Source organism: Poecilia mexicana, unplaced genomic scaffold (genome assembly GCF_051168715.1).
Source record: "Poecilia mexicana isolate PSO_F unplaced genomic scaffold, ASM5116871v1 scaffold_16, whole genome shotgun sequence".
Taxonomy (NCBI): Eukaryota; Metazoa; Chordata; class Actinopteri; order Cyprinodontiformes; family Poeciliidae; genus Poecilia; species Poecilia mexicana.
Window position 1 is genome coordinate 26437823 of NW_028263385.1, and position 14404 is coordinate 26452226.

General features: G+C 41.1%; 1 protein-coding gene across 2 annotated transcripts in view; it reads left to right on the forward strand.

Moving 5' to 3' along the window:
* Nucleotides 1-14404, forward strand: part of LOC106923441 (nuclear factor of activated T-cells, cytoplasmic 1-like) — a 71821-nt gene that overhangs the window by 48330 nt on the left and 9087 nt on the right. The window contains exon 10 of one of the 2 annotated variants that reach the window (XM_088013758.1): nucleotides 8247-8457. The exons of the other annotated variant lie outside the window; for it this stretch is intronic. Within the exon in view, the coding sequence (XP_087869884.1) occupies nucleotides 8247-8326 (80 nt within the window). The 3' untranslated portion in view covers nucleotides 8327-8457. Of the gene's footprint in view, nucleotides 1-8246; nucleotides 8458-14404 lie in introns of those variants that run through there. 2 annotated transcript variants of the gene reach the window in all.

The following is a 14404-nucleotide window of genomic DNA, read 5'->3' on the forward strand; positions in this document are numbered from 1 at the left end:
GTGTGCACGCTTGTCCACTTTATCTGCTCCCCACTCAACAGCTCTGGGACCGAAGGGGTGATAGGCATGAGGGGACCAGGGGAGTGTTGCTGTAGGACTGTAATTGAGATGAAATTCAACTCTCAGCACTTCTGTCGGCACTGATGAGTCCCATTAGTCCACAGTTCATCAACAAACTATACGGAGACCAGTCTGTTGTCTCATGCTAAACTTTTTCCTCCTTCCCCCTGTGCCTTGTTTTATTTGTGTCCCTCATTCGGATGAGTTCTTGGTAACACTAAAGTGTAACCTTCAGTTTAAATTTGTCCTCTATGTGTTTATAGTGTACATACATCTTAAGTACAACATTACTGCATATTGATAAAATGAAGCTACTTTGTTTTGCAATAATTCTGCTAGTTAGAGGCTTGCATTCCCTCTTACAAATTTTTATTTTTTTTGTCGCACCTAAATGTTTTAGATTATCAATTACATTTGATATCAGGCAGAGACGACCTGGGTAAACACAAAATGCAATTTTCATATAATTTCACTTGTCAATGTAAAAAACGCTGTTCAAACTAAATTGGCATCATGTAAAAAAGTAATTGTCTGAAATATAAACTAATTTTGTTACCTTTGACAGTAACTGGATCTCCACAGCTACTGAATTTTCAAACAAACTCTTGATGGCACTCATGTTATAGTATCTCAGTTGGATCTGAGCTTTCGCTATGCCACTCCAAAACTTTTTTTTTTTAGTGGTGTACTTTGAATCTGTAATGCATGTCATTTTTGCCTAGTCTCATTGCTCTTGTACAATTATGAACTCTGACCTTAAATGAAACCATTGGAAAACCAGCTTTTTTCAGCCCTCTGATTCACACGGACAACCTCAGAGGAAAGAAAGAAGGTTAAGATTTCCAAGTATAACCAGGAAATTGACAAAACTCAAATCTAAACAAACAGTTCAAGAAAAAAAATAATCAGAAAAAGCTTCCAAATCTGATACCATCAAGTTAAATTTAGTTTATTTGTCTCTTTATGCAGAATAGTAAATCATTTCCCCCTGTGAATATTTTTTTAAAAGTTTATTTTTACAAAAAAAAACATGTGAACTGATTTTTTGTCTTAGCAAATCCTTGCAGATGTTTATAAAATCCTCAGTTCACTTTGACAAAAAAAAATCAAATAAACCATTAAAATTATAAGTAAATAAACCTTTATGCTAACGATGAGCATGTGGAAACATCTGACCATCACTGTGTCAGACCAGGCAAAAGGATGAACTTGAGCAAAAATTTATCAAGCAGTCCTATTTCTAGTGAAGTCATGTAATTTTATTTTCCCTCCACACAAGTTCGTGATCTATCACTTTAGCAATCCTCCTCAAAGAACAGTGGCCAGATATATTCAGCTAGTGATTACAGTTGCATTAGTGACGCGCAGGAACGTGCTTTGATTGAACAAGGACTGCGAGGCATCTCCTTGAAAACCTCAGCGAGCTGCCTTTTCGCATCACCTAATGTCTGAGCGAGCATCTGCGGTGAGCTGCTGGAGTCCCGGTAAGTGTGCGGTGGTAACAGCATACTGCCAAGGCATCTGCTGCTCGCAAGGCCTGGCCCCATCCCAAACCCCTTAAATGAGCCCTAAGCTAAAATAAATAAGATCGGAAGGCAGCTTGCAGGGCGCCCCGCTCCCTGTTCACACGCATTACGGCCCTATATTAGCGAGTCAGTGCTCCATTAGAGAAGCAAGACAGGCGGATGACCTCACCACAGTAGTGGTGATTTAACGCCAGCCGTGTGGAATAGCTCTCCTCCTTAGCAATCGGGAGGCCGGTGATTTGGAGTCTGCGGGAGCAAACTTGATCTTCCCCAAGAGTGGCGCACCACCCACGCTTGAGCGCGGAGGCCTCCGGCTCCCATCATCCAGAGGAAATGTGTCTCTCTGGCCAGGTCCAGATTTTACGCAGCCCCCGAGAAATCCCTCAAGTTATCAACAGTGAGCTACTGTACCGCAAGGACCTGGGTTAGTGTGCAGGGAGGTGTAAAGCCCCCAGACTGCCATACACTCTCCCTGTCATAAACTGTTAAAGTCCTCCCTGCTCTGTGATGGAGGCAGCATAAAGCAGGAGGTGATTATTCTCGTGCAGTGGGGGGACCTAGAGGAAGATTCCTATTGGCAGTAAGCTTAAACACTTCGACTCAGTGGCATCTTGGCTCTCACCCGCCACAGTTTTGCTGCTCCTAGCTGGAGATGTACCCACAGATCCGCATGGTTCAGTGGGTGGAAGCAGCAGAGGGTGAAACACCCGCTGAGAGAAGACTATGCCTGGTTGCATTGTTGACTCAACGTCGTAAACAACTCATGGTCAGGCTCACATAAAACCGATTTTTAGACGTTGCTTATTTACTCACACCCCACTATCTGTGATTTACAAGGCACATGACTTGGAAAAAGGCAGACAAATGACATCACAGTACATGAGTATGCGCTATTAACATTTGAGTTGCACTAATTAAGTCTAAAAAAAGAAAAGTTTAAGCATTTGCACATTTTCTCATGTTTCAAAGGCCTGTTCTGATGACTTCACCTTCCGCTCATGTCTAAACTGTAACACTGCTCATTCATACACACGTAACACTTTTGCAACTATATATATATATATATATCTGTAGTGCAGTCTTATTTCCTTTGAAAACAATCAGTCTTTCTCTTGTAAGATGGTTTCTGTTAGCATTAGGTGTTCTGCAGTGGACAAGTGGGTGTGGAAGGAGCAGAAACAGTGGCTACCTATTCTAGATGTTTGAGGCTTATGCCATTTGTCCTGTCTCATTAGCTGCTTTGGCAAAGGGTGATGTCATGAAAACCAGCTAAAAGCAGCAGACAGCAAAGGAACTTGGACTAATCAGGGAGCTAGATTTCTACCAGCTGCCTCTCAGAGAAACAGAGGGCCCTTATTCCCCAAAATAAGACAAACACAAAGCACAATGCAGCCTCTGCCGACTTTTTTGACATTTGACATATGTGCTGCGATTGCCCCGTGTTGTGCTGTCGTTTTCCTTGTGATTGTTTCCTGTTAAATTCAGAGGCGGTGCATTTAAACCAAAAAAAAAAAGAGGGGAAAAAAAAACTACAGCAAGGGTTGTTTTCTCAAACTGGAAGCAATATTGTCAGTTCCTCCTTTCCTCTTTCCTCTTTCCTTCCTCCCAACAACAACAACAACAAACAAAGTAAGGATTCTGACTTTCTTGAAAGCCTCCACTCGGTTCTGACGCTTCCGAGGGCAACTCAAGGCATTCCTCATGGAAACTTTTACACACTCTGGCACGCTGCCCGGACCCCAGGACTCCGCAAAACCCCTAATGATGATTGAAAGCGCATCCACACCATGCTGAAAAACATGCTGAGTAGCTAACATTGGAGAGTGCCGCAAGGCAGGGTCGGAGGGGTGCGGGGGGCAATGGAATGAGAGGATTTTTGGGCAAAGGGTGTTCATTAGAGAGGAGCTTAAAGTGTCTAATGGGGCTTAGACAAGGAATGACTACTCCTGGATGCATAGGTGGTGTGTGTCTCCTTCGTTTTAAGATGGTATGGTCAGCTAGATGCAGAAGCACTGGAAGGGACGGTGCATTTTCAGTCCACTCAACCTCTGAACCCCTAGCCTTTAGGGAGCAGGTCAAGGTCCAACTAATAGTATAGAGAAAGGGAGGCTGTCTTGTGGTTAAGTGCAATGCCTAGAACATAGTCTCCTTCCACATGTAGACATATTGACAGGTACAAGAAAAAAACGTGATGGCTTCTTTATTATTTATGACTTCAGACAGGATGTGGATATTTTACTGTTGTTGTTATTGCTGCCTTCTCATATTAGGAATCCGCTTTCCTGGCAGCACGTCTCGCGGAGACGTATAAGTAAAAGTTTGAGCTTCTTGAAGAAGTTTTATAGCCAGGGGAAGAATTAATTGGTAGGTGCACTCGTGTGTTAGCCTTTGAGAGTCATTGACTGCCAACAATATGGAAGAACAACTATACTTTGGGGATTGGCAATAGATTTGATTCAATTTCCTCTCATTGAGATTAAAAACCATTACTCCTTCTGTGTGAATTGAGCAGCTTTGGCCTCTTATTGCCCATTATCCAGTTCTACAGACTTCGCTGTGCACTTGAGGAGGTGAAGCTAGGTATTCAACATGCAGATCAATGCAGATATTGTGATGGTATTTGCGCAAAAAATGATTAGCTTATAAAATTTCAGACACCCAGCGCTTTCTTTGATCGTCCAAAACTTAATTGTTGTCAGGTACCAAGGGAGATCAAGATCATTACCTTCCTAGAGAGAGAGAAAAAAAATCTTTGTACAACTTAAAAGCTCTCAGTTGGGAAACATTCCCATAAAGCGAGTATCAGTGTGGTTTAAAACAATATTCACTTGCAATATAAAGGATAGATGATGCAGCTGAAGTACATTAATGGAACCAAGAGATTACGTGATGTCTTCACATTAGAGGAGAAATACCTTTGCTGTTTTGCGGAAGTCCTCTGAATTACCTTAGCACACTCTGTTTCCTTTTACAAATCCTCTCTCTCGGTCCCCCTGGCTGAACATGAGAGCCTCTAAGGTTCTGGTTCTGATCACAGCTTTCTGTTACATATTCGAAAATCCACGCAATTATTGACAGAGTTGCCTCAAATTGCTTGCAGTTTAGCAGATAATCAGATTTTGTAGTTAGAAACAGCACTAGCATTTGGGGGGGAAAAGGGGGTCCGTGTTTTTTAACTTTTAGAGCTTTGTAACAACCATTTGGAACTTTATTGGTTTTAAATCATTAAGCACCATGAATCTGTAAAAATTAGATTCATTCATTTTGGCAGGTTGTTTCTTTTTTTCTTCTTCTTCTTTTTTCTTTATTCATGCATGTGTCTGCACACCGAAGGCCTTGGCGGCTCAGCCAGGAGATCTGGTCTGGTTTCAGTCGCTCCGTCATAATATCCACAGTCACTGTGAAAGAATGCGTCTGCTGAAAAGCTGCCGTGAGATTATCTAAACAAATTGAGTTTCATTTGTGTCTGGGGTCCACACACGGAGACACTTAGATGAGAGACTTTGAATTGGGTTTTAAATGGGGCTGGTATTGCCGAATAGCCACTAAAAGTATGAAGGAGAATTGCCAGTTTCCAGTGATCTTACAAAGAAGATGCTTAAAAAGTACAAAAACGAACTCAAATATAAAACTCAACTGGCACATCTTTGAGACTTCATTTAAACTCTGTAACTGCTACCTCGTCATATATAATGTTTGTCTTATAGTTTCTCCTGACGCAGCCGTTTAGAGGCTCGGTTTATGTGGCTCACATTCTGAGGTTTGGGAGACACGCGTTGAAAAGCCACCAAGCCACATGGATCACAGAGGGTCAGGACTAAAACACGGCCTGCGGCTTGGCCCGGGGCTTCCTCTGTATATCTGTGATCATGGAGTTACCGCGTCATTCCAGACACTCTCATTACTGAATCACATTATGTCAAATGTCAACGGGGCGGGCTGCTCTGACAAAATGATCACTGAGCTTTCTTCCTAGCAAAAGGCAGTGAAGTAGTCTTTGCCTTTTCAGAAGAATTCACTTGAATTTGACTTTTATCTTTCTGCTTTTAGTTTATCTTACTTTATTTTTACATCCAGGCATGTGGCTGCAAACATTGCTTTGGTAAAAGTTGGGGTTTAGCTCCTTTGAGTGCTATTAGAAAAAACAGTATTATCTTAGTTAGCCTGTGAGCAGATTAGCCTTTTTGAACAACTTAACTGCAAGCACTGGCTGCTATTGCAACCTGAAATAATGTTTCTCTATGAAGAAACTGCCACATGTATTACTTTACAAAAAATCTTAAGTTGTTTTCAACCCAATTTAGTCACGTACCCATAAATACAAATGTATATATTGGGGTATGTGACCCCTATGTGTACACATAAGGGCATCCAGTTGTCTTCATGATTTCCCTAACTACTAAGTAGAGTCCCAATGCGCCTACAGTTTAGGCAGAAAAACTATTGGCTTTGCAATCTACAAATTGAACAGCAACAGGAAGGTCATTGCTCAAAGACAATCACAGCAAGTCCAGTTTGCAGGTTACCACAAGCCATGACACGCTGAAGAAGCTGCTCTGGTCAAATGAGACCAAAACTTAACTTTTTAGCCTGCATGAAGAAGCTCACTAACTATCTAGCTAGCCCGATAGCTAACTGGATAGAGGCTATTGATCTAGCTAGCTAGCTATCTCTTTCATGATAGCTATTTATTGCTAGCTAGCTAGCAATTTCTACAGATAGCTAGCATCAGAGAGATAGATAGCCTTACATAGTCACTCAGTCTACAACATAAAATAAATCCCAAATACATCCAGACCAACTAGGCATTCCTTCAAATACACAACATACGTTTCATATTTAGGAGCTTAATAGCTTGCAGAACGAATCAGAATTTTTATTAAGTGGATCGGTTTTGTCAATCTTAATTTTGTTTGCCTTGTTGACCACCCACTCCTTGTAAATACACTACTTGGTTTTGCAATTCATGACAATTTACTCGCTGTTGTCACCGTTTACCTGACAGCATTTTTTTCTGGGCCGCAGAAGCATATCTGACCCACCAGCAGCAGGTGACGCACTTTCAATAAAAGCACAATAAAACATATGAAGAATCTTGCTATCAACGTTAAATGACAACGTCTTTAAAAAGTACCGATGTTGTTCAGTCTTTGTACTGAAAAGTTTGTTGTCAAAGTAAGTTGTGCAGGAGGATTGGCTTTTTCTAAAATCCATGGATATTCCTTTGGAGCTTTCTCAGGTTTAACAGGAGATAATAAACCCTTGAACACACCATCCCACCTATCACATCTGGTGGGGGCTAGCATCATAGGTGAAGGTTGTCAGAGGAAATCCTGGAAAGACTGGCAAGCCCACACCTTTCAGATTTTACAATAGTAGAAATAAAAATGAAAACCACGTATCATTTTTCTTCTTTCCTACTTTGCAATGGACTATCACATAAAATCCCACGAAAATATATTAAAGTGGTGGTTGTACTGTCATAAAAAGTGGGGTGAATACTTTTGCAAAGGCACTGAATGGAAAAGTCTTGCAGTAAAACACAAAATAAGCACAGTCATTTTAATAAACCGAGCTTTTCATAGAGAGGTCTGAAGGGGGCAAGATTAGTTTTTTCCTCACGAAGTGTCCAAAAACATGGACGCCTCAGCAGTTGTAGTAGTCAAATGTGGTATATGGAGGGGAGTCTCCATTAGAACGCGGTAACCACGCCAAGGTTCTTGTTTCTTGCTGTTGTCTTTACAACACATAAAAATACCTGCGGCATCTGTAAACAGGAGCAGGTCTCCATCCCAGACCGCTTAATAACAGCTCCCCATCTGAAATTCGTTAGCTCAGTGAAACAGTATCCTGCAGCGACGGATGTCAACATAGAGGTCTGGTCCAGCTTGCCTGGATGGGGAAAGCCGGTGGGTCCTGGAGCTATTGGCAGAGCTAACCTTCTGCTCAGTACACAAAATACCCCAGAAAATAGAAGGTGGGCGGGGGAGAATGAGAGAGAGGGGCTGTTGAGACGGAAAGTGTAAGTGAGTGAAATAAAAACTCTGGAGCAGTGAAAGTAGAATCAGTCGCAAGAAGTAAAAAGTACCTGTTTTCACGTTGACGCTACCCTACTGATTTTTCCATAGAGGTCAACAGTAAAGGTAACAAAAAAAAAAAGAAAAAGTAGGCCACCAAAACAGGGATGGGTTTGTGACCTTTAGAAAAGGATGTCTGTTTTTCTGACTATCTGGTGAGACTAAAGTGGAACAATACCCAAAGGCCTCAAGATGTGCTTCAAAGTTTTTTTATGTATATATTTTAGGGTCAGAAGGCTCTCATTCTTTCCTCACATCCAGGAATTTTCAGCGAGCATGAGGAGAAACGGGTCGGCCATAGAAATAAAGGAGACAGAGACGCAGACAGGCTCAGAAGAGAAGAGGGGAAAATCTGAGGTGGAAGAAAGTAGCATACAATCGTTGTGATTTTCCCTGGCAGCTTTTAGCACTGCAAATGTGCTTCTTTTCCTCCGTCTCTTTTTCTCTCTCCCCACACACACACAGAAACCCACAAGGCCCTACGTGCTTCTTCCTCAACTGAAGCTGTTAAAACCAAAACGGTAAAAGTCAAAGAAAGAAAAACACCAAAGTTAAAGATCACATTTTCTTCCTCTCCCACCAGTGGCCGCTTGCAGCGCCGAGACTTACCGAGCAGTGGGTGAACAGGTTTACGTTAGGAGAGGGAATGCACATAACCGCTGAACTGTAAGTGTCCTACTGTTGACATATGACCCATGGCAGGTATAAACTTCAACCGGTCCCCCGACTCTCTGATTGCACTCAACTGAACTCAGATTTGCCCGGAGCAACATGCTATCAAAAAAGGGGGAAAGAGCTTTTTACGAGGTATCCTGAAATTAAAGGAGGCATTCCACAGAAACTGCAGCAACATACAGCTACGATCACTGTGAAGCAGATAAAACAACTTGCCTTCTAACTCCTTATTTAGGATGGAAAACAAAAAGTAGTTTTGATATATACAAATATATCATGTTGTTGATCTCCTCATGCTTTTTGATTTACTGTCCCTGAAAATATAAGATAATGATATTTAAGTGAAATAACTGGATACATTTTTATTTATGCAGCTCCATTTACATTATAAATCTAGGAATGACATCTAACCCAAATGAACTACATGCTACATGCAAGTTACAGCTGAACAATAAATCCATAAGAACATATAGTTCAATAGAGACGTGATCAATATCAGTGGATAATATATCTGATGGAATATTCAATATTCAAGACATAGAATATTTGCTGAGCTCCGGTACAAAACAGAAGCACTTCATTCAGGGAGATGTAAGGAGAGGCTTTAGCTGCTCGACCTGTCACCGTAAGCTAAGCAAGGTTGGTGGCATTTAACGCATTTGTTGGTTACTTAGCAACAACTTGTTGAGTAATTTTGCGCAGCAGCAGTTTCAGGTTTCGCCACTGAAAACTGTGGATAAAAGAGGAAAAGTCATACCACCAGTTTGGAGGTATTTTAGATATTTAAAACAAAATCAAATAATTATCAATAATTATTGATATCGGCAATTATGAAATGCTTATATCGATTCATATTTTCAGCCATATCGTCCAGCCCTAATCCAAGTCAAACAATGTGTAGGATTTTGTAATCGTTATGCTCCATCACACGGCTAATTATTGTTAGCTATACCTGCCAGTAGCATTGTATGTCTCTACATGTTATGCATTCAAACATGATTTACATGTTTTTATCTGTGGAATAATGACATGGAAGCCACCAGTGTTTAGTAAGCATAGGTGTTTTCAACATCCGGCAGCCATATTGGATTTTGGAGTCATGATTATGGTTGGAATTCTGCCTTCCTGCATACTTTACCTAACTTGAAAATGACAATTTTCTTCTTCTGACATCCAATAGAAATAAAAAAAATACTGCTATTCTGTATGTTTTACTGACCAAACAAAACAACCTTTTAAAAAGTGTGTTTCAGACCATATAGGGTCTACACTCTGCTTCTGAAAGAATGCATAGACACCTTATTTCTCATTTCATTTACTATTTTATAGTGATTTAAATTAATTCAGCTATGCAAATAAAAATACAAATTAGCGTGACTATTGCAATAAATGTCATTTATTCCAACAGTGTTTTACTAATATTTTATAGGTTTAAAGCTATTAATAAGGACAGGTTTTGGTATATGTAAGTAACCCGTTTGTCTAGTATTGATTGCTTATAATTGATCAGAAGACATTGGTTAATAATTCATCAACACTTCCTGGATAGACTCCCTGCAGACAGTGTTGTTGTTGATTTAAATCTGGATTCTATTAGGACGCATGCTTGTCTTGGGCTGTTTAAATGTACTGGACCCAGAGCCATCTCCAAACACCATGTAAGAAAAATGTCTAATGCATTTGGAACTGGAGTAGCAGAGCTCCTTTCCTGTGAAAGTACTCACACACGGCAGGTTCGCCTCTTGAGCTACGCTATCCGCTAAGTCTCTGGGATTTGTAACAGCATGAACAAAAGGCAGGTGAAAACCTGATCCTATGATTTACAGTTGGCAGAAAGCATCACCGTCTCACCTGCTGTCTCTTTCTTCACCCCTGACTCAGTCAGTCTGGAAGTGCACAGAGTCCAGATGCAGGTTCTGCAGCTCTGGCTCTCTGTGGAAATCAAGGCGAGGGCGAACACATTGGAGAGGAAGATAAGTGGCCTCTCTCCACCTCCTTTCCTTTTGTGTGTGAAGAAGAAGTCTGTTGATGTGCCTTGAGGAGACCCTCTCCTCTGTGTCTTTGAGTCCCAGCAGACTCCGAGGATTTAAAGCTGCAGACCGTTCTCTCGGGGTCAACAAAACGACCGTTTATCTGATGGTTCCTGGCTCCAGCGTGGCGTTGGAGCGCTGGAGAGCTGCAGGGAAAACAAAGAGAACATGTTCTTATTTAGTGACGTCTTCTTTCCTCTTTAGAGTCCTTTTTGACATTAGGTTACATTTAACTTTGAACACATCATGCAGCCGCCCACATTGTAGTATGACAGCTGAGGGAGTGAGATTAGCAGTTTAGCTTAGAAAACCTGCTCTTAAGGTTTGTTCAAATTAGTTTTTCTAATTAAGGTTCTGTGAAGTTTTTTTTAAAATGTGATGGCTACCCATGTCTGTTGGAAGATGAAAAAATCTCCATAACAATGGAAAGTTAACAGCTTTCTCATTATAGAAATGTGATGTTACATTTGTTTTGAAGCTCTGATTTGGGCTCAGTGTTATGCCCAAGGTTAGCGGTTTCTAGTTGCTGATTGTTTTGGTGCTAGCTGCCAGTAGGCCTCTGGCTGATAATATTATATTTCTCCAGACTCTATGGATTTAAAAATGTTGCCTATGGATACTCTCAGTTTTTCTCAATATCTAACCCCTTTACACATTCAGATTTTTCCGGTTTTGTTTGGAGGGAAAAGTATCTTGCAGCCTCAAGTGGCTTTTAGTCGCTAGTAGTTGCGACCCACTTGTATTTTTAGCAACAACAACAACAACAACAAAAAAAAACAACATGCATGGGTATCCTGCAGATGACAGTGAGGGGAGTTTTCAGTTTTTCATGGATGGCAAAACAGAGGGGTTAACCAGAGGCCGTGACATGCTCCTTACTCTCGCACATCATCAGCTGCAAAACACTAAAACAACAGGAAAGAGCTTCTCTGAGCACATCTCTGCGTGATGGATAGTGAACAATAAAGCACAAACTGATGTAACCCCCTTTTTGGACAGACACACAATCGCTTCACTTTGTAAAAATAAAGGAAAGTAATTTAAGACAGGCAACAGTTGATTTAGAGCTCCACGCTACTTGTGCAGTAGTAAATTGTGTTCTATACAGGTGCACAGCCAGATTTCAACCAAATGACCGCAACCTACTGCATTATGATTGCTTCAGTATGTGTTTTTTTTTTTTTTTACACTGTGTGCAGATTTCCAAACTAGTAAAATCTCGAGCTGTCTAAAATCAGCCTGCATAGGAGCTCTCATAGTCCAGACTCCTTCGCTGCAGCTTTTATCAGATGGCTGAGTTATTTTACCATAAAGCCACCGGTAATGAGGCGTGCAAAGAGTTTTAATGTCTCCTTTCATATCTCAATCACCGAGATGTAGTGCGTTCGCCTCGGTTTGATGCTTTTTAATGGTCTTGTGTTTGCGTTATGCTTCATTGGTTGTGTGAAACTGAGCTTTTGTTTTCATCAAGTCATCATCACATGCACACAGAAGCTTTCGCGCTTCGAACTTCTGAGTGTGCTTTTGATAAACACTTTGATTGTTGAGCTCTGTTGTGGTATTCTCGCGCTCGTAGCTGCAAGAGCACAACTTAACCCAATCAGGCTGAACTGTAGAAACTGGAAATCTGGCACAGATTTTTAGAGCAACATTTCAAACATCTGTAACACGTTCGGTGAATTTTCTTGCCAGTCCGGTTCACTTTGCGGGTACCAGTCACACAAATCTGTGAAATCCTCCCTGTACGCCATGTATATCCTGCAAATATTTCCATTTGAATTTACTTATTTGAAATACAGTTAGTTATCCGGTCTCCAACGACCGCACAATGAATTCAGAGGAGTCATTGTTAAGGGCACTGGAGATCGCCTTCCACGTAAACACCTCCCTCCCTTCATCCTCCCCAGAGACCGACCTCAAGCGCACACACCCGCGGCCTCCTGGGCCCCGGGAGGAAATGAGAGGAGGAGGAGGTGAAGAAGAGGGAAGTGTGGCAGGCCCACAAAGAGAGACAGACTGTGGAGTGATAGGGAGAGGCAGAACATACCACCTAAGATCAAAGGCAGCGGTTGTGCGCCAATGTAAGCTCATCAGTGGTGGGGCTTTCAGTAAAAGTTGTTGTCTTTATGGTCCTAATTTGGGATACCACTGTTTTACTGTTCTCGAGTCTTTCTAGAAAGTCTGGCTATGCTTAAGGGGAACAGGTGAGGCACACAATGAAACTCATAGGTGGTGCTATTTTGTTTGGCAACAGGCCTGATTCATCTAAAAAGGCTTGGAAAACATCTTTGTAGTCTAGTATTTTAATCAAGTGTAGAAATTAATTGAATTAAATTGCAAGTTATTCAGAAGGCTTTGCATTTTACTCCATTTCCATCGATCATGGTTCTGATCTCCAACTGGGGCGACTGACTCTTTTGAAAAATGACACAATCCACAATCAAACTGAAATGACTGATCAAGCTCCTTCATGATGAAGTAATTTATCTGAGTCATAGCCATACAACAGAATATGAGGGGGTTTTTGAGGACTACTTTAAATCATTTGCTGAAGTTGGTACCAAAAGTCAGTCAAGAGTGGTACAAATTGGGATGGTCAATACAAAATGCCCCGTAAAAGTTGGGTATGAAACAAGCAACGCTGCAAATGTATGGAAATGAAGAGGGTCAGATGACCAGCACCCCACTTTGGTCTTTTCTTGGCTTCTTTCCTCAGTTTCATCGGTTATCTGAAAGACCACTTCTAAAAGAAAAATAGTGTATCAAGTGTCTCTCATTAAATCAACGTTCAGAAACAACAATCTAGGTGATTTCTGAAAAGTTTCAAGTGGCGGGTGAAGAGTTGTAGCGATCACTTCGTAACCATTGATTTTTCAAGGGTTAATTGGCTTTGCGGCTCCAGGGTCCAAAGTAGTGACGACAGACAGCCTGTATGATAATTTGGCACTACACAAATACTCACCACACGTTGGTTGTGTTCTAATTATTGGCAACATAAAACGGACATGTTGGACTGAACTTTAGTCTTACATTGATTCTTTAGCAGAGGCGATTTGTCATCCAGGGAAAAGCCAGTAGTGTTGATGTAGAAGCGCACAGCGGACAATTGTTCACAGCTTGAAGCATGTTTTTTATTACGAAACCTGAATTGTTGCTAAACCTCCTCCAGTAAGCTGGTTATTTACACATACTGGAGAACTTTGTCTTTTTCCAGCTTCAGGTTAAGAATTACCCTTTAAACCACGACATACAAAATCTTACTGAAATTTTGACCCGTTTAAGCTGAGAACCAGGTCAGGTTTGTAGGTCGACCTTGTTCGCACACACCTTTTTATCGTCTTCTATTGGGCTGAGATCGGAGCTTTGTGATGGTCACTGCAAAACATTGACTTTGTTGTCTTTAAGCCGGTCATTGAACCTTTTGAAGACACTGTTGTATCCAAGATTTTAACTTCTGTGCAGACAGTTTTAGCCATTACAAAAACATTTTCTTACGACATAATCTACTTTGCGAAGCACACCAGTTTTCATACATCACAGTTGGGATAGTCTTCAAGGTCAGAAATTTCACCCTTTAATCCTTCAAATGTACCATTGGCCAAGCATTTAATTTTTACTTTTATCCACTCAAGGGCATGTCTCCAGAAACTAAAGTATTTATGCGTGAGTGAAAACCTTGAACAGTTTCTTTTTTTATGTTTCTTTTGAAGTCACATCTCTTTCTTCTCTGAAGGGCCTTTCCAGTCATGTGGGTACAGTTGGTGCTAGTTTCACTGTTGGTAATAACTCTCTTACCAGCTTCATCCTGAATCTACACAAGGTCTTCATAATCTGCACTACAATTGTTCATCTCTGGAACACATAATCCATCTCCTTCCTCAATGTGTCTGGTTTTTATACTTCTGTATAATTGTTTGAAGAGATTCCTTCAGGCACCCGGAAAATGTACACAAGATGAGCCAGACGTTTGGCTTGATAACTTGCCTGATGTCGTTCTGTTTTGCCATGATGTCACACAAGGATGTAATTTGTTTAA